Here is a 21,022-nt window from a genome sequence, read left to right on the forward strand (position 1 = left end):
ACCAGATCAGTGTAAGAGAAAGAAACACAGAGCTGTCTCTGGTCACCTCCTCTCCCCGAGGTCTGCCTGGCTCCCTGCAAGAAGCAGAACTGGGCTAGAGCAGTCCATGTGCACCAACCCTTTTGCAAGAAGTTCTTGTTTCAGACGATTCATCTCCCATCAAACACCTAAAGAGAAAGCCTGCAGCAGGAACAGGAGCCTTCCACATTTATATAGGGCTTGGCACGGCAGGATCTTGGAGGGGCTGCCAAAAAGTTAAACATATCTGTTCCAAACAGCATCCACCAGAAACATGGAAGGGAAACTGAAAATAAGTTTTCAGACTGCATCCTACCCCTTCTGTGCCTGGCTGCTATGCTGCAATCTGGAGTAAGGAGAAACTTTAGGAAAAACACTCTGATTTTCATCCAAGTCAACCCAGGTTTTTCAGCATCACTAGTGGAGAGGAAGGAAAAGTTGGTTCTCCTAGCAGAAGCAATTAAGGACTTGCTGGGTGGCTCACACACACAGCATGTATAGAAATCCCTTTCCAGACTACACAGAGCAATATTTTTTTTTCCCGTTCTGGAACTGCCTTGACATGTAAAATATTTCACTAAAATAACTCTTTGAAAAGTGATCCATTACCATAACATGCCACTGTTGGGTAAGAGCCTTCTCAGGAAAAAAAAAAAAAAAATACCTGGAAAGCAAGAAAGCAAGGAGAGGTAGAGAAATAGAATTACAACAGTTTACTGAAATATTTTGGTTAAAAGCGTAACACTGAATTAGATGCACATAAGTGTTACATATGCAGTTCAGGCTGGGGAGGACATGGAAAGCAGCCAAGGACCTGCTAGGAGCCAAGAGCAAACACGTTTTGCAGTCCCTGCTATAAAAAAAAAAAAAAAAAGAAACATGAAACATGACAGCTACCCAAAAAACTATTCTGTAAACTCTTCAAACAACACCACACTCTTTGCAGTAAATAATCCCAAGACAATTTCGTTCCTGTATATTATTTCTAAAAACACCAAGCACATTAGCCCAACCAAGTCACACCTGGTCCCTATCCCCCAGAGGCATGATGGGGATTTGAAATTCGGCTCCAAATTTTCCTTTACCAAGACAAAACCAGGAGTCCTACTTATTGCTGGCCCCCTCTTTGATTTCTTTCCCCTAAAAAAACTTCCCCACTTTACTTCAGTAGGACACGACCGCAATCTAAAGGTGTACAAAGCCCAGCTGAGTCAGGCATGCTCCCTTAAACACAACACATCATGGCTTGTAATGGAGCTCATCATTGCTGGTTCATTAATTTCAAACAAGATATTTGTTTCATGAAGACATCTCAAAGACTTTAATTCTAAGATTACTTATTCCTTTTTATTATTATTATTATTTTAATTCAACTTAAAGTCTAAAGAGCCTCAAGCAGGTTGTTCTGGGGGTTGTGAAACAAAGCTTGAACTGAGAAGAACCAGCCAGAATAAATCCAGTTCACTTTCTATCCATCCTCAACTTTATCTTATGGAAATAAGAATTTTGAGGTTTTACCCCAAATTTTATGAACTAAAAAAAAAAAGAAAAAAAGAAAAAAAAAGAAAGGTCTGACTGCAGCAAGTAGAGTTTTACCCAGATATCTTCTTTATTAAGACAGAAAGTCTCCACTCAAAAAGGATTGACTTAGAGAAGATAAGAACAATTCAAAAAAGTCATTAAAATGGACATAGTGATCCGAGTTTACCCTTAAAATTGACTTTGCAACATTTAATACATGCACCTAAGTCCAGGCACCTCTATGGAAGACCATAGCTCTTGTTAAACCAAACCCTGTAACACCACGCAAGAGTAAACACATTCCGTCCTGAAATTAAATCATTGCATCGCGCCATTCTGAAACAATCTCACATAATACTTCTGAAACCCTAGTCTCAGAGGTACAGCTTTGCAGATAGGGCACATAAAACTGTGATAGAGCTCTTACTGTGAATAAATAATGGTGGCTATATCTAGAAAACAATATCAGCCTACACACAGCTTGATAGATATCCTCTATTAAGAAGCTCCAGCGTTTTACAAGCATGCTAGATAACTGGCAGTGATCACACTATAATCCATTTTAATTCACATTGAAAGGCATATTTTCTCCTTCCAAAAGGGATTCTTTCCACAACCAAGCAGATACCAGCAAAGTTACATGTCTCAAAAGAAAAGGTGAGATATATTTCAACTAAAATACCTGAAGTGGGATTATTATATTGTATTTCCAAACCTATTATGAATTCCTGTCTTGAAGTCACTAAAACTCATCTATTTTTACCCAAACCAGCCAGTAAGAACAAGCACTTACTTACCTAGCTGCTGCCAAGGACCCAGCACATCAATCTCATGGGGAAGACCCAACCAAGTGTTTTCCTTTTTTGGGTGCTTTCCGCCACCCAAAAACACCATCCCAAAGCCTTCCACCCAGGCCACATTATCCCTTTTATCAACCAGCACAGCAACCCTAAGGCTCTGCAGGTGGCCCTCACTCTGGGGCAAGCCCAGCTCAACAGGTGAACAAAGTAAGAGGCATGAAAGCAAGCCCAGCTGCTCACAAACACTGGCACCTGGAAATCCAAAAACCATGAGCAAGAAGCACCAGGAGAGCCAAGCTACTCCCTGTAGGACACTGCCTCCAGCATTCCTCTGGGCAAAATCCGCAGTCCTGCCAACACAGTTACAGAAATTGAGTTAATATTATGGCATTTGTGTAACCTCAGAGATGGAAAGGCAAGAAAAGATCCAGAGGGGAGGTGGGCATCGACAGGTTTGTACTGTGGGTGCATGTGATTGTAGCACAACCTGTGCCAGGCAAGGGCAAGTTCAGCTCTGACCTGACACCACGCCGAACATTTCATGGGCCTGGGGATGAAACTGATGGCATAAAGCAAAGCTGCACCAGATAGGGTCTTTATCAAAGTATCAGCAGTGATTTTCCTTCCCATCAGCACACGTTGCTTTTGGAGGTTAAGAAGAATTTTGCAGCAAGTCACGACCGCTCAGAGCGCCTCCCATCCTCCATCTGCTATCCCTCACCCCTCCCAGGCTTTATATGGAGGCCTTGCTTGTCTAACATGGGGCTCCGGGACATTTTTGCTATCGAGGTACCCAAGTTCCTCTGTAGATTTAGCCCTCAAGATCCTCATTAAAGAAGCAGCTGCTTTTTATGTCCTTGTGTCAGTTTGGAATAATTTTTCTTAGTTATTGAAAACAGCTGCTCTTTGATTAGCACAATGAGCATTTATTTTCTCTTATACCAGTGTCAGACTGCTTCATTGCAACACAGACAGGAGACACTTAGTTTCACAAAATAAATCTATACTAAGTAGAAGCACAAGTGAAACGGAACAAATATTTTGGCATTTGTAGCCACGGCATGCAATGAGACAAAGTACCTCCTCAATCAATTCACTCACTGTTGTTCTGACATGGCGTGAAAAATGAGGAAAGCCATATGAAAATGAGGGAATTTTTAATTCTCCAAAACTTTCCCCCGGAACAGTTTGCTTCAGTTAAGAGCTGTTGGAGCAGAACGCTTCACCAGAGCACCCCACAGCAGGGAGACTGCAAATACCATGGTTAAAAAATATATATATGGAGAGAGAGAGAGAAAAAAAAATATGGAGAGAGAGAATTAAAGGCTTGAGTTAAGTTTTGCAGCCAGATTTGCTCAGGGACACTACCTGAGCAGGTGGAGGTGCAAGGATGCTGCAGCATCTGGTGCCACAGGCAGCTCCATGCCCGTCCTACAGCCCCAAGTCCTTTCAGCAGGTTTCACGTAACTTTTAGAAGACAGGAAAAAAAAAAGCCCCAGGAGTCTCTGCTCGTAAAAGGAGGAGGTTTGTGCATGTGTTTGCATTGAAATTTTTGACTAATTTGGGGCAATTCATGAGCCCAGCTGTGGACTGATCTGATTAGCAGTACCAGGACTAACAAACAACGTGTGGTTTTGCCAAGGCTCTGAAGTAGAAAGGATAACAGTGTAGAGAAACAATATTTTCCAGGCATTACTGTTAATTCTACTTAATATTTGATGAAGATAACTCCCTCTCTACAAAGATCTATATTTATCTAAACTACTGTTCGCTGTGCTTTACACAGGCTCAACTTCACAAGATACTTGTTTAATGTGTCTTAATTAAATCTGAAAAGAAATTATTTCAAAATAAACACAGAATGGATGTGAGCACGCTTTAAATTCAAAGTACTACTGGCAAAGCTATAGACCCTAAGACACTTATACATATGAAGGAGCTGCGTGATATTTCAGTAGCTTGTCCTGCATGCTTCTCTGCCTTCCCAGTCAGGGTTTCAAGCAGAAATACCTTCCACTGGTATTAAGTTAATGACAAATATATATGTAGCATAGAAGCCAGCTCAGAGTGCCATTATGGCTCTCCCATATCCATTATGGGAGCTCAGAAGTGACTGGGGTTGTGATGAGAGCATCCCATATCCTTCCTTAAGGTCTGTGAGGACAGACCTTTGTGTAGCCTGAATTGTCTCCGGCTGTTCCTATTAACCTGCTCTCAGGGCACCTCCACAGGATTTAAGCAGCCCAAAGCCCCCTAATCTGGCTGGGTATATTTTGTGCAGGGATGTCTGTAAGGAAGCAGGAGCTCTTCCAGCTTGTGTGGTGCTGCCAGCTCTTCTTTTCCCCTGACAGCCAAGCAATTAATTTATGGAGAGGATTAGATCTGAGCAGGTTCTTGTGAGACCCCACATTTTTGCATTGCTTTCTCAGGAGCATTTGTAGAGGTTATTTATATAGAAAGTGTAAGAAACTTCAGCAGGAGAGGAGAAAATTGCTAGTCAGATGTCCGTATACCACCATCTGTTACAGGGACTGTAGGAGAAGCAGCATGAAGGCACAACAAAAGAATTAAGGGTGTTGTGACAGCAGGAATCTGAAATTATTATTATAACTTGTTGTTTTTCCTCAATATTCAACAGCTGCCAGGGAATTCATAAACTGAAATCTGCATCTTTTATATACTTGGTACTCTGAATTTGAATCACATAGGAGCTAACTCAGATTAAGCACCGAATTAAGTATCAACTCTTTGACAAAGCTGGTTCATCTCATATTTGAATTGCTGATGTTGAAGTGGGGCTGAGAAGCTGATGAGTTGAAGCACCCTTTGCATTTACCAAATAGATAGGATCAACCTTTTAAAATTGCTTTGTTTTTATCTTAAAATTTAACAGCGGTTCTCCCGTGTTAATTTTCTCAGCATATATAAAAAGTCTCAGGAACACTCGACCTTGGTGCTGTGGAAAAAAGAAGAAATGAGGGACACGATTTATGATGGTATTCAAATAGCATATGGCAAGCATGGTGGTAATTTAAGCAAGGAAGGTAGGAGCAAGGGAAATAGTAGCCCAATTTCCATGCCCGTGTTGGGGTCGGACCCAGCATTCATCACATCACTGTGAAAACGTCCCAGGCTTGTGACTGCCTGAGAAGAGAAGCAAATCCCAATGCTACTGAATGCTAATTATGGGATCTCAGCTTTATTTTTTTTTATGAAAAAAAAAAAAATAATGGCCAGTCTAAAGTACTACATAATTATGATTCAATGACAAAATACTTGTATATTTTTTCACATGATTTGACGAAACCTACTGCTCGTGCTCGTGTTGGATTAAGCTCTATGAATCAAACTCTACAACCTTTGTCAAAACTGTGACCTTCCAATGGTTACCAGTACTGATGGCCAGAGGATTTTTGACCATACAAGGATTGCCACAGCTGGCTTGATTAAAATTTCAGTTGGATAAGGAGCTTCATCACGTAATTTGATGATGCTGGTTACAAATCTGAAGCCCATGATGTGAAGCCCCCTCGGGTTCCCCTTCCCCATGCTGGTCCTGCAGGCCTTTGGGCAGTGGATTCTCTTAGCTATCAGCACCTGCATGAAGGATGTGCCGCTTCTTGGGGCTGCTAGTTAAAAGAAATCACTCTTTCACAAACATTTTGTAAAAAAATCACAGAACCTAGAAACTAAACCAATACACTGCAGAGTCGCTGAACTGATACTCGTTTCTCCTCTGGAGGGAGGGGGGAAAGGCGCGATCCTCAGCAACAGCTTTGCCCTCTAAACCTACAGCAGGATCTCAAGGACATCTGGGTACAGGAGGAACCCCGTGAAGACGCTGTCGTCCTCAGCGCTGACGTAGACCCCGTTCCAGTCCCGTGCAACCTCCAGCCATACTTGGTCGCCCGCACTCAGCTTCAGGACGGTCAGGAAGGAGGCCTGGTCGATCTCCTGCCCGTAGAGCGTCTCACGGGCCTTGGCCACCTTCCTGCTCCGGGCCACCAGGCTGACACGGGCCGGGCGGCCCCTCACCGTCAGGTGGTAGGCGAAGACGTACGCCCCGGGCACACTGCAGTTGAATTTCCCGGTGGAAGGGTTGTAATCTTCCTGGTCATTGTACAGAATCTTATCAAACCGGATGGGGACGTTGGGCGGAGGGAAGGGTTTGGACAAGCCGGCACTGAAGGCTGATCTCAGGAGCTTCGCGGTGTCCCCTCGGGCCCCCTTCGCCCCGCGGGAGCCTTTCCTGCCCGGCGCCCCGCGGCCCCCCTTGCTGCCAGCCACCCCCTTGGGCCCCGAGGGTCCCGTCACGCCGGCGGGTCCCAGGTCCCCTTTGTCACCCTTACTTCCCTGCTCACCCTTTTCTCCCTGCTTTCCCTCCGCTCCCTGAATGCCCTCAGCCCCCATCTCTCCTTTGCTGCCTTTTTCTCCCTTCATCCCTCCTTCCCCTCTTTCCCCCTTTTGGCCTCTCCCCCCCGGCTCCCCACAGTACCCTTTGTCCCCCGTGTCCCCCTTCTCCCCTTTGTCACCCTGTTCTCCATCCACCCCCGGGTCCCCGGCGTCCCCCCTGTCTCCCTTGTCTCCTTTGGTGCCATTCTCACAGGTGTCCCCCTTGGAGCCCTTTTGTCCCTTCAGGCCGGGGAAGCCGTAGCCGCCCTTATTGCCTTTCACTCCAGCTTCACCTAGGACAGAGCAGGGGCAGAGAAAAGGTTACAGCCATTAGTGTAGGATAGGATATCCATCACCAGCAGCAAAGGGACAGGCCAACGCACCATTCATGGCTTTCCCAGCCCGTGTTACGTACCTTGCAGCCCAGGCTTGCCTGGATAACCAGGGTTTCCACTTATTCCTCGCTCGCCTTGCTCCCCTTTGCCTCCTAGGACATTGCACCATTAATATGCCATTTGTGACACTGTCTGCAGCGCAGAAATCATTACACAGAAAGTGACTGGTACCATTTTGCATGGGTCCCTGAGCACAAGGAGCAACGTTTGTTTTCCGGAACAGACCTCACAACCCCCAGCTGCATCGCCCAGCACCAAGCACCACCGTGCAGACAACTCCGTATCGTCCTCATGTCGGATTTCTGCCCCAAAATGAGGGAAAAACTCCTCAAAAACAAGGAGTTTTGAGTGGGATCTTTATGAGCAGCCATAAAGATGGCTTTATGGCTTTCCTGTACCACCTGCACATACCTCACCACCACCCAAGTTATTGTCCCTCTGTTCATGCCATGCTAAATCTCACAAGGTGTCAATCCATATCAGCATAATCTGCTTCCTTTGCAAAAATATTTTTTCCTACAATTTTGTGGTATCTGCTGAGGACAACAGCACTTGTTTTCCAAAGGAGCAGTTCGTCTGCTTTACCTCTTTCTCCTTTAAAGCCTTTGGGACCTTGAGGTCCCGGGGTTCCCGGCACACCTTGCACACCAGCATCTCCCTTCTCCCCCTTAGGACCTGTAATGTAATCACATCAACAAAGTTATCTTAGTAACTCAGAGGTTTAACTTTACAGATAAAATGTGTGATAACAGCTAAGCAACATGCCATCAGGGGATGCATCAAGGGCAACCCTGTTTCCATCACCCTGGTAAAAGCTGGCTATTTTATTTGCTGTCCTATAGATGATGCAAACCAAATGTGAGACAGACAGGTTTGGCCTGATCCTGCCCTCTGTGCATTGCAGCTGAAACCCTTGAGGGGCACAAAGGAGAGACAACACAGCACAGCTTCCACTGGCATTGGCGAGGATGCCCTGATCTGGTACGCAGCTCCCCAGCCCTTGTCTTTTGCTGCTGCAATCCCCAAATCGTACAGCTTTCCTTTTTGCTCTTGGCTACAGTTAAACATTTTTTAAAACCAACTTTCAGCTGCCTCAAAGCTGCAGGGGCTCAGGCATTCATAAAACATCAGAAGTAATCTGTCTTTAATATTTGAGCACATCCAAGCAGCTCCCATAGCTTAGTAATTGCCCCTCTCCCTAAAAAGAATTAAATCTGCAAATATAGAAGAGGAACCTGGCAGGTGGCTCCATGCTGCACAAGGAAAGGCGAGCAAGCCAGCTTTCTTTTCAGCTTTCTTTTAGTTTACTTTTTCATCCACACAGGATCACAAAGCTGCTGGTGCCTGTCTGAGGGCAGGCTCGGTCAGCTGGAGCCATCCCAGCACAACGCATCTGACATGAGAGCTTCTCCATCAGCCCTATGAGCGCAAACCCCTTCCACAGCCCATATAACTTCTATTAGCTGTGGAAGCCAACGGAAGTGCAAATCGCTCGAGTACATTGTATTAAAAAAATATTATTTCACCATTTTTGCCAGCTTTCCCCAGCTGAGCAGTTCCTAGCTCCGGTATCAGTGCTATCAAAGCGAGCATTTGTAGACTAGCGCACTGCTCGTTATAACCATTAGATTTTGGCACTGCAGACATCAGCCAACATGCTGAGATGCCTGGTGTGAGCCAACCGATCCATCGTGGTCTGCACCTGGAGGCCCCGGCTCCCCCGGCGGCCCCCGAGGCCCGCTGGTGGGGGGACAGCAGTCGCAGCAGTTGAAGAAGAAGTCGGCCGTGTCCAGGGTGTCGTTCTCGAAGGGGAAGAGCGTGGTGGCCGCCCGCACCGCGGGGCTCATGGAGGGCAGCTGGGCTCTGCCCGGGGCTCCCACGAGGGGGGCGAGGGAAGGGTCGGCAGCGCCCGGCAGAGGGGATGGCTTCGGCTTGGTGAATTTCAGTGCCGGGGTGACCTTTGCTGCTGCCTGCATGGCTGCCACCAGCAGCATCACAGCCACAGGGACGGCCACCGGAGAGCCCCACATGCTGGCAGCTGTAGGAGAAGGGGAAGGCCATAACGAAGTGCACGCAACACCCTCTGCACCCACTTATCCCCATAGAGCCCGTGTGTTCTGCACTCACCCTCTTCATTCCTGCACTCTTCCCTGCATCCCTTTCATTATACTTCCAATTTTTTTAATCCAGATCATCACCTGGTCTCCTTTTAGCATGAGAACCATCGGCCATGTGCATCACAGCTGACCTACACACAAGCCATATGACCTGTGGCAGTGCTGGGCCCATCTGCCTGGCAGGTGGCCTTACACAGCATCTCTTTTTATGGGGAAAGTAATGCAAAAACTGGGAAAATCCCCTGCCTGCCCACCCCTGCTGCCTGCCACCCTACAGAGCACTTGCCATCTGGCTGCTCCTGTTAGCTCTGGGAAGTGCTCCCAGGGGCATCAGGGGACCCCTGAGAGCAGCACGATTGCTGCCACCATGATGTCTCTTCCATTCATATGAGTAGGAAAAATTCAGTAATGATTTCAGAGCCAAACACAACCACACGCCATAAAAAACGTATGCTATAAAAGAATAAATGAAACAAACATTAAAAAAAAAAAAGCATTCAAAAATTTCAAAGTAATTTTTTTTCTTTGCTACTGACTGGGTTCCCAGACTTGCACATTCTGTTAGTGCGAATTCTCAGGTCCATTCTTTTAGTTTTTAAAGAGGTGGTTTGGCTGAACCAGAAAGAAAAGAGCAAGGTAAGAACTGCCTGTTTTTTCCTATAGGACAGATGACGCCTCTCAGATGACTTGTCATATAAAGCATCTTTGTTTCTTTCTTAATCCCGTGTGTCGGCCCGTAAATACAAACAGAACAGACTCCCTTTCTTGCTGAACCTGTAACCTAACCTTCCTATAGCAGCGGAGGTGCTTCATTACATGAGAAAGCCACCGGGAGAAACGCTGACTGTTCTTGCCATCCAGAGGGCAAAAGGACGGGCCCACCCAGAGCTGGGTGTCTGGGGGCTGGACTGAAACCTTGCCATGTTCAGGAATTCAGTTTTAGAGGAACAGCTCATGATGTTCTTACATAAAAAGGCAATTCCCCTACAAGACTAAATAATTTAACAGCAAACATTATCCACAAAAAATGCTCAGTGACCACAGTTGCCCATTGCTGCCATCTGTCCCATTCTTCACCCCACCGGCTCCAGGAAGATAAGTTATCACATGTAATCATTGCATCCCTTCTCACTATGCAAGGTGGATTAGGACGGGACACCAGGCACTATTTTTTGTCACAACCTTGCATTTGATCCCAACCAGCCCCTGCCAGCCTCACCATGAAGCTTCCAGGTGCGGGAGGGCAGAGCTCAGCGCAGGCAGAGAGCAGCCAAACCCCACCACCAGTACAGAACCACCACCACGGACTGGGAGGGTCAGCCAGCTGCTGGGGAGAGACAAAAGCAAACCACTTCTGCAACGAGTCTGAAAACAACTGCTTTCCTGTTGCATAGCCAGGTGGATGGATTGCCATCAAGTACAGGAAAAATATAACTAACAAAAAAATATACCTTACCAGTCTGTTTAGAAAATAAATTGCTCAGAGCAAGGAATCATTAGACAGGTTTTAATTACAATGGGCAAGCCTGTTCCTAAACTAATTATTCTTACATATAGAAATACATTTTAATAAAACTGGTATTTAGGGTGTTTTCACTGTATCACCTCACCACCAGTGATTCTGAAGCCATTCATCTGAATCCCCCCACTAGGAAAGATTATTATTCACAGTGGACACAAAATATGAAGAATTAAACTTTTAAAACACTAGCTTTAAAAAAAAAACAGTTTCTCATGCAGCTATGGCAGTAACTTTCCTGGAGACAAATTATATTGCCCCTGTGTCTTAAAGTCTACGAGTTCATTGCAAATATCCCGACTGAACACCAAATGAACCATGTGCATTGTCCCCTACCTTGTAATCGGTCCCACTCCCAGGATGACCTGCCTTCAATGGCACTTTGAAAGACACAACCTTTTTTTTGGAGAAAATCTGTTTTATTTGAGTAAGTGCTGCTGCTGTGGCCAATGAGAGCACGCATGGTGTGGGGAGAGGGGGCGGTTGGCGATGTCCCCTGAAAGGACCAGGGTGACATTGATATCCAAGGAAATTCAAGCGCTTTCCCCAGCCTGGGACGCTGCTCTTCACATGGGACTTCTTTGGTTCTTTAGCCAAAAAATGTTTTTTTGGAAAATTAGGAACTCTGCTCATGCCACAGCATTGTATGGCCCCATTAGCGCTCAAACCCCAGCTCTTCTGCAGGTACCCAAAAATGGCAGGGTTACTGTAATGTTGTTCTTGAACAACAAGAACAAGATTTGATCAACCCTCTGGATTTAGTTGATTTTCCTTGTCTCTCCCCCTGCAGTCACAGCACCCACCTCCTTCCCCAGGGACACCAACATGGGCCATCATTTATTCCAAGATTTCCCAGCCCGGTGCAATGCGGTGTGAGATGTGGGAATGCGAGGCTGCCTTTCCTCGCCCTGTCTTGGTGAAACACGAGCGAGAAACCGTCTCGTTCAATCAGTCTGAATTTACTACATACCACCACACTCGGAGCTCAGCTGCCAGACAAGAAAGGCTGCTTGTTTCGGGCAGGCTGGAGAAAACAATCAATTCTCTTTAATGTAAGCTGAGGGAATTGTGAGCCTCCATGATTTATTTGGAATCGCAAAGCTACCTTTTCCTGCACAATCGTCTACAGCTTTCAGCAATAAAAAGTTGATTAAGGAAAGTCTATTACTAATCATACCGGGCTGGTTCAATTCACCAGCTTTTCAGGCTGTTCCAAAGAAGCCGGTCAGGAGCTTTGCAGAGCTGCTCTGCACAGGGCAGACGCTCGTCCCAGCCCCTGCAACAGGACCTGCACCAGCACTCCCTGCTGCCCATCGGTGCTGCTGAAAACTGAGCACAGCTCTGGAATTCAAGCAGGCCTTAAAAAAAATAATAACCATTAAATAATAACCATTTTCAATTCCATAATTGGATTAAATGTTTTAAACTGAAGTTAAAAACACCTGTGTTTTCAGCAGCTGAACTGCTGACAAGACTGGACACGTGCATATAAATTGCAGATAAAAGACAGAAACACTTGTGGGTTAGACCTAAATCAGGGACGACACAACATCTCAGTCACACGGTGTAAATCTAAAGCATCTCTATGCAGTTGTTACAGAAGTGGTTGGTTTGCACCAGTATGGCTGAGGAGGAAGGAAGCAGCTGGCGACCTCCTAAATCACAGCCCCGCCGGTGGTACCCTGCAGCCATCAGAAATACAATCACGAGCATCTTACAGTGCGAGAACTGGTCATTCCCCATAAGAGCTTCTATTCAGACAGGGGGAGACACCAACAGCAGTGGAATTAAAGTCTTGGGCTAATTCTTATTAAGAAGCCAAACTGGATGGTGTCTACGTAAAGACCCCTTCCCTACCATAAGAAGCCAAACTGGATGGTGTCTACGTAAAGACCCCTTCCCTACCAAATGGGAGATTGGGGTCTCCAGGAAAAGTCAGTCCCAGCAGCCTGGCAAGGAGACGTGTGAAAAGGAGAGGTCTTCCAGGAGGGGAGAGGCTGCCTGGCCCACTGGGATGTATGATGTATGCCAGCCTGCCCTGATGACTTTGTTATTTATTCTGTGTGGAGAAATCCATAAAAATGCTAAAGCTAGTAAAAGAAGGATGTTTTACTGTACTTTTGCAACAGTGAAATTATTGAATTAAGGAGTAAAAATACTTGAACTAATACATTCTCATTCTGCAATGGTAAGACGAATGAAACACTGGATTTCTTTAACTGGAAATTGTTACCAAAATGGTAATTTGCATTCTCAATTTGAACTGAAGTGGCATGCACTCATTTAATCATCTGCATTGTAATGACAGTGTGTACTTGAATCACAGGGTTTAATTATTTTTTTGAGTGTTACCAGTTACCTTTTACTTTAAAAAGCTTAGGAAAAGATTGCATTTACTTGTTACTGTCTTTCTTGAACAATATAAGAAGTTAAGAAGGACAAAAGTTATAATCGTTTCCAGCATTTTATAACTAATTTTGCTGTGTGTTTTCCAGTAACACAGGAAAATTTCCAAGTGGCTTCCAGGCTGCTCTTGGGGATGAACGTAAGCATTGTATATATGTATATATATATTATATATGTATATATGTAAAATCTTAGTGGCCACACTGTTAACTTTTATTTAATATTTTCCTGCAGTTTAACTCTCACAGTGAATTATTATAGGAATTTACTGAAAATTTATTCACCCAAAGCTATTAACCACTGAATCACTTGCACAAATAATGCATTGCAGGATCAGGCCTTACCATAACCTGAGCTACTTACCTAAAAAAACAGTCAAATCACTTATAACTATATCCTGTCATTAGCAACAGAAGTTACTCAATGGGGTAAAATTAACCATTTTTAATCAAGACTGCTGCATTTTCCAATGTTGCCTCCATATTCACCAGAGTTACTCTTTCATGGACTTCGATTTAATGCAATATTTGCAGCACACTAAAGCTTAAGCAAGAAATACAGCTTTAATCCTGGGTTGGTGTATTTTCTTGAATAGCTTGAACAGCAGCAGGCTGGAATAGTATTATTAGGTTATGTGACAACTGCTGGTTTTTAAATTATACAGTGCTTATTGAGTTACTGAAGCAGTTTGGGAAACTCATAGGCTGAGAGTGTAAATTAAGATTTAACACTAGATTAATCACTTTGTTTATTCGGGGGATCTAGAGTCCACACTTCACCAATATAAATGATGCATGCAGTCTGTTAACATTCCTTCAAAGTACATTTCAAGCACATTCCCAGCTTTGCATATTTGCAGATAGCTGGTTTGGAGTGAGATTTGCAAAGCTGACAAGTGACAAAAGGCTGTGCCGGCGCTGCTGATTGCTACCGGCACGACACCAGCGGCGGGTAGGGAGAGCTGTGCTCCTCTGATAACTGCTGGGCCACCAGGAGCCCCCCCGGGGGCCTGCCAAAAGCAATCTCAGGGAAGGCAGCGAAGCTCCCTGGAGGAGGCCTGAAAGCAGCTCCCCACACAAGCAGCTCCCCGCCAGCAGCCCATTTCTGCATTTGTTGCTCCCAAACTAGCCGTGACTTGGACAAACGTCTGCTGAAATCAGCAGAAAACCTGCACCTGCAGCCATACAGCCTGCTCATGGCCACGGCACCATGGCCCCAGAGGCCCTCAGCTCCCTGAGGCCCCTCCTAGGCCCTGGGTGCTGGGTGCCACAGCATGAGGAGACACACCAAATTGTACCAATCCTGTCTGTACTGAATTAATCGAGAATTTTTAAAATGAGATTGTCAAAGGAGAGTCAAAAAACACCTCCCAGTAGGCCTCACTGCCGTTTGTTTGCAAATGGAAGTAGAAAATGTAGGCCTGCAGACACAAGGGGACTGATAAACTAAGGTAACGCTTTTGGAAATACAGTACCAGGGGAAACAGTGAAAAACTGAGGAGCACAGAAAATGAGCCAGGTTTGTAGTAATAAGTGATTTTAAATCTTTGTGCTTAGGTATCAAGAAGGCAAACTGGAAAAGAGAACATGCACACAGAGTGGGAAGTGGGTAAAAATGGAACTGAATTGTATTGGAGCTGGGTAAAAAATGTCAAAAGGGAATTCTGCATAAAAAACAATTAACATTTCTCACATTTCCTGCAACAATTTCATACATCTCTTAGAAGAGGCCCTCCTTCCTCTCCCCCGCCTCCCTTTAATTTTATTTTCTGTAAAACAGGGCTGTGTTCTGCTCTCCTCTATTCATTTTCACAAAGCAGTGGAGCTAAACAGAAACCAGACTGAAATGGATTTTTCCTGCTAGGTTGTTAATTAGTGGAGGGAGTATTTCTACATGACACAGTGCAGTAGATAATTTAATCAAGTCAAGGCACAGCTTTCGTTCTCCTCTCACGCCCTCTGTGTGTCGTAGCACCCTAACACCCTACACGCAGCCTCCAGACTGAGCCCTGAATGCGGGTTTGTAGGGTTTGACCTCAAATTTACCTCAAATTTACTCAAATATTTACCCAATGCTTGACCTCAAAATGATAATACTGCTACAGGGATTTTCATTGGCTACAAGGGGATAAAATAATCTCCCCCTAAAAGTCTAATTGCATTTAGTGTTACTGAGATTCAGTTGTCAAGGGGAAAGTAACATGGGCAAACAAAAAAACTATCAGTCTATGACAAGGTAACCCACAAGCCCTACACCATGTGTTGCTTTAAATTTCCTGCACCCTCTGGCTGGCAGTGCGATCACACCTAAATAGAGATTTATGGCACTTTAAAGCATAATGACTAGAAAGACCCAAAAGCGGCCATTTCACATAAATAAGCATTTAGGGAGTTATTTAAGAACTGTAAGAACTTTATGATAGCTATTACGTCCTATTGAGTCAATCACTCAGGAGTCCCTAAATGCAGATTAAAGCCATCAGCAGCGTGTGCTTATTTAGGTGGGAGCTGGGAAGTGGAGCCCAGAGCTGTCGCAGATCCTGAGGCCCCTTTAGGGTGCCACCCGCCCCACAAAGGGACACAGCAAGCCACCAAGCAGGGGCAGAGCATGGCCCCACTGCGATCCCTTTGTCACCACCTTCTGCCTAAGAAACACATCCATTGTGCTCGTTTGGGAACTGGAGATGGCCAGAGGTAAAAAAGTGATAAAGTTACCTGGCTCCCTGCTCCCCCCGGTCTCCCTTTGTGCTTCGGGGTGGGGGTGTCACAGAAACCCTGCTCCTCCGGTGTACTGCTGCTCTCCTTCAGTGTGCCTCAGGAGAAAGAGACAAAACCATCCTCAATAGCTGGGCCTTTGCTAACAGCAAGTGGTGGGATTGCTTCCCTGCCTTTCTCCAGTGCCATCTTCAGGGAAGATGATATTTGCTGGTGGGGGGGGAAAGTGCCAGAATGGCTGGAGGACAAAATAAACCCAAAGGAAGTGCGTCCTGCATTCAGCATGCTGCAAACTAGCAGGGTTATTTACCCAAATACATAACTGATCGTGTTTAAACAGACACCCGACTGATTGGAAATATTTATTTCTCTCGGGCTAAACATTTGCCTGTGAATAGCCTGATAAAAATCACATTGACTTCTATAAACAGTCATGACCCGTAATTTACTTTTTAAAACTGCTCACACTGTGGACTATAAAATTGGATTTTGGATAATATCACGGCAAGGAGAGGAACTGTCAGAGCAGTTTTATATGAAGGGACAACATTAATTGCAGTTTCTGAGCACTGAGAGGCGAGGGCCCTGCCAGCTCCTGAGGGTGCCATCCCCTGCTCCGAGCCGCTACCGCTGGGACACGGCTTTGGGAGCAAGAAGTTTGGGATGGTGGAGAGGAAACAGAGCTGGAGGCAGGGTAGGGATGAAGGTGTGCCATCACCACCCTGCCTGCAACACAGCATGGCTCAGGTGCCCACACGGCCAGGCTGGGGCCTGGCTCCCAGCTGCAAGGTGTTGGCAGCAGCTGGTGGTGACTGAGGCTTTGCCCCAGCAGAGCTGTGCTGCAGATGGAGCATCCCCGGGGGAAAACAGCCCTCTCCTCCTGCAGGAGGGCAGGGGAGACCCAGCAGAAGGCCTGCAGCAGTGGGGGGCCTCCCGGTGCCTTCAGCAGCATCCCTTGGCACCGCCGGTTTCATGGTGCAGACACAGGCTGTTCCACTAGAGAGCAACATCAGCCTGTCTTTTCCCTGCGTGGCCAAAAGAAATCTCTCTCCAAGACGGGAAAAGGGCTCGCCTCCACCTTCTGCTTTGCCAGCAGGCCTTGTGTGCCCCCACAGCACCCCACTCACCTCACGTTTGCCCCGTCAAGAAACACCAGCAAAAAAACTCTCTAGCAAAGAGCACCTTGTGTCGCTTCATGTTAAGGCAATGTGTTTTAATCGGGCCCATTAAAACAGGAATACAGCCAGAAAACTGCTCACAGCAGTTGAGCCTGGACCAGGTGCACTTCTCAGACAGAAAGTTCCCCTAAGTTTGCACTGACAAGTAAATCCGACTTGGCTGGCTGCTAAGCTTCAAGACAGCTTTTCCCAATTACAACAGGCAACATTTACCAGAGGTGGACGCAGGGATCACCAGCACAGGGGCTGCCTATTAATCAGCAGAGGGCAGGTGGTGTTTTTTAAGAGAGTTTATGCCTGCCCTGTTGAGAAAGCCCAATATTTTCATTTTTCATCTAATTATTTCACCAATCACAGAAGGTCTCTCTATCTCCATCCACCTCCATGTTCCCTTATGAAAGGCAGAATTTAATTAAAAACAGGGGTTTATGCCTATGCACCTTTTTTTTTTTTAAAGGGAGATGTGGTATCAAGAAGCAGGGCAGGTACCACTACTGCTGACCTACACAGCTCTGCTGTGAGACTTATGATATTTAGTATTCTTAAAGCCTAATCTCTTAAAACCCTGTGATTGCAGAAAATTGCAGATTTCATTTTAAAAAGTCAGCTCTGAGCCTTGTGCTAAAAAGACTCCGGCTCGAGGAGGGAAATAACAATAATCCCAAATGCAATTGCATTTAACCTTTTCCAGTCTCATCATTTGAGAGGAAATGAGTCCTGGCTTGGGATATTTCAGGGATATCACATGGAAAGCACAGCCAGTGGCACATGAAGAAGCAACAAGCCGTGTTTCTGATTCCTGAGGTGGATGGCTCTGTGAAACAAGTCAGCCTGAAACTTGCCAGGTGAATAACCCCGATGGGGCGATGTGCCTGCAGATCTCCGCAGCAGCCAGCTCCGTCCCGCAGAGCTCCCGTGGCACAACACCGATGGGCTGTGGTGTTGCAACGCCCCCTGGAAATAAAGAATTGGAAACCCTTACTTTGCTTTAGCCCAGATGCTTTGTCCTGGCAAGTGTCTGTTTTGTAACAAAGCGAGGTTGCACCACTTGGAGTGGCGGTGTTTTAGAAGAGGCGCGTGCTGTGAGCTTGTAATCCTGTGAGCAGGTGGGAACAAAGCTGCCTGCCCGGTGTGGAGGCCTCAGAACTTGCTGGGAGTTTGGGGTATTTACAGTATTAAGGAGCCACAGGGGAGGGAGAGCATTGTTTCTTCCGATAGACAAGCTAGATGTGAGGGACTCTGGATGAAAATTAAATTCAGAGGAAAGATTCCCACTGGTTTCTTTGGAGCAGACTCCTTGTGCCCATGCAGGGTGAAAATTAACCATCCTAAAAACACAACTCCGCGTTTAACAGGCGAGAGGTGGCAGGAGGACAGCGTCATGGGCTCAGGCCCATCTCACACCTCAGTGTGCTCTGAGAGGCAGTGAGGTGCACTGCACGTGGTGTCTGCATCCCAAAACCACGAGCATGCCCGTGCTGCCAGAGGACTTCCTGAAGAGAGAGCACCCTGTGCCCAGCAGGGTTATCTCCTACCCACTGAACCGCCTTTTCCCAGGCATATTTTTCCTAATTTCCCCTGGGGGTGCCCCAAGAGGAGCCCCTGCCTGCAGCTCTCCCCTCCCTCCCTGCACCTCTCACAGCAGCAGCAGAGGCAGCAAAAGAATCTCCGACAGGATAATGAAGGTGAATGCCCAGTAGTACTAAATTAATATTATAAATAAATTATTAAATATATTGTATTTATTAGATCTTTTAATGGTGTAGGAGCAGAGGGATTTCCTTTCCACCTCTCCTAGCAGCCTTTAAAAAGAGCATGTTTCTCTGGGCAGAGCTGAAAGACAAAGTGGGGTTTGCGGGAGGGGGGAGGAAAACACCAGAGGTTTCAGAAATTTCCCGTGGAAAACTGGTATCAGAATAAGCAGGATTACTCACAAGGCTGGTTATACCCGTACAGCATTGTGAAAGCACGAGGAGATGAAGCAGATAGAGGAGGGAATTGCGTGTGTGTACACGGCGGTGAAAGCCTTCTCCAGCCACTGGCTGTGACCCAGAGGAGCCACACCACTGCCTGGAGCCACCAGCCAGCAGGGAAGGCTTTCAACCCCACTAAACATCGCCCTGTGCTCTCAAGGGAAGCATTCAGTCCCCAAAGAACAGGTTTCCTCCAAAGCCCCGAGGACGCCGTGCCAGGAGCAGGTGCCATCAGCTGCTGCCCGCCCGCTGCCCCAACTTCTGGTGCCCTCAGCCACGAGGTCCCAGCTTGGGACAGCTTTAGGGTCTGATATTTAAGGTCCCTTAAGGTATTTTTAATCCTCAAAGACAAATATTCACACCTGATATCTGAGGGAGGGTTGGGTATGGTCGTGTTCAGACCTTCTGTAGGTCATTTATGAGATTCAGATTGTGACGGGAGATCACGCACTTGCTTTTACAGACTATTAGACCGGCTGTAGCAATTTAATATTTTCAGAAGGACTCATTGGGAGCACGGAGTGATGAGACAAGGTGAATCACACAGGAGTATAGATCCCGCCCAGCCCTGGTACTCAAGTTGATTAATCGTTCATCCTCTAATTACGCGTGGCACCAGATCTCCCATGCCACCCAGCCCCTCTGCGCTGGCCCGGGTACAGGCAGCATCGCCCAGCTGGAGTCTGCCCACGGCACCCATTAGTGTTGGTATTTATGGTGACAAGTGATAGGATGCTACTGTTTGCAGTGCAACCTCATTTTGGATTTACTGTGCAGATGCTGGGGCCTGGCCTGGGTGCCACAGGGTGCTGGGGTCTCCCTGAGGACCTCCAGGAGCTACCAGGAGCTGCCCCTGGGCCCTGCTCTGGGGCAGAGGGACCCGGAGGTGCCTCCAGCCTCAGCCCCGCTGTGGTGCTGTGGTTCTGTGCACTTCCAGCACGCAGAGGACCCTGCAGGTATTTTGCTCCTGCACTTCTGGTAAATTGTACCTATTCAGACGAGTAAGGGGAATCTCTGGGCCTGCCCCGTGTCGGCACAAGTTCCCATCTGCAGAGGGCAGAGCCTGTCGTGGAGTTAATAAAATCATCACCACGGTACTTCGGTATGACTGGGTAAATATTTGCCATTCGAAGTTTGCAAATACCAAACGTGCTCATAGATTATGACAGGAACGCAGACAGCTAACCAGTGCAGATCTTTATTTTTAGAACCTCCGCGTTTCCGTGCTCTCAAAGGGTTGCCTTAATCCCTAGCGAGCAGCCTCACAGCCGGGTGCTTTACCTTCCGGGATGGATGAAGCTTGGTATATATGAGTGAAATAAGTGGCAGAAAGCAATGGGTCCGGGCACTGCATAAATCCCTGCTTCCTCTGGCAGGAGCCAAACTGCAGGAGCTGGCAGAAGGAAACGGGATCAACGCACACCTGGACACCAAAGCCTGCCGTGGTGTGCAACGCAGCCGTGGAGCCAAAAACCAACCTTGCCCAGTGGTATTTCCCAGCAGGGTGTGACAGAGCCTCCAGACTCATGGAATATTCAAAGAGTGCAGTTTTGACTTTATAACTGTTGAGCCAGCCTTCATGGCAGGTACGCTGCGTTATTCCTGTCTCAAGGGGGTAATCTGCACGTGTCCTGCAGCAGAGAAGGCCAACGCTCGGATCCCCAGCAGTAATTAACACAAATCCCCAGTGGTGAAACAAGGAAGGGAGCAGATCTTGCAGAGCACCTAACCCCAGCTAGACAAGGAAATAAACTGACTTTTTTTTTATATACTTCATAAAAATAATGACTTTGCTATGACTCTGGCCACACCAAGAGCATGACTCTTTTGGGGTTCAAACAGGTTTGGAGCAAGGGATGGCAACCCCAAGGAAGGTGACAGCTAGATCTAGGTTACCCATATCACCTCTCTTTTATGTTCTAGGTCTGTTTTTAAGGCATTGGGAGCTTTGGGGGATTTGAGCCCAGGGACAAGGGGCAGCCCAGCTTG

At 46.6% G+C, this 21,022-nt stretch overlaps 1 protein-coding gene across 1 annotated transcript; it reads right to left on the minus strand.

Moving 5' to 3' along the window:
• Positions 1-6,128: 6,128 nt before the first annotated feature.
• On the minus strand, positions 6,129-9,156 carry OTOL1 (otolin 1; the record flags this gene model as incomplete). The annotated part of the gene is made up of 4 exons (XM_084292379.1): positions 6,129-7,024; positions 7,147-7,218; positions 7,712-7,801; positions 8,829-9,156. The coding sequence occupies 4 exons, from the start codon at positions 9,154-9,156 to the stop codon at positions 6,129-6,131; spliced, it is 1,386 nt and encodes a 461-aa protein (XP_084148505.1).
• Positions 9,157-21,022: the final 11,866 nt, after the last annotated feature.

This window comes from Netta rufina (genome assembly GCF_964035555.1).
Source record: "Netta rufina genome assembly, chromosome: 9".
In the NCBI taxonomy this organism is placed as follows: domain Eukaryota; kingdom Metazoa; phylum Chordata; class Aves; order Anseriformes; family Anatidae; genus Netta; species Netta rufina.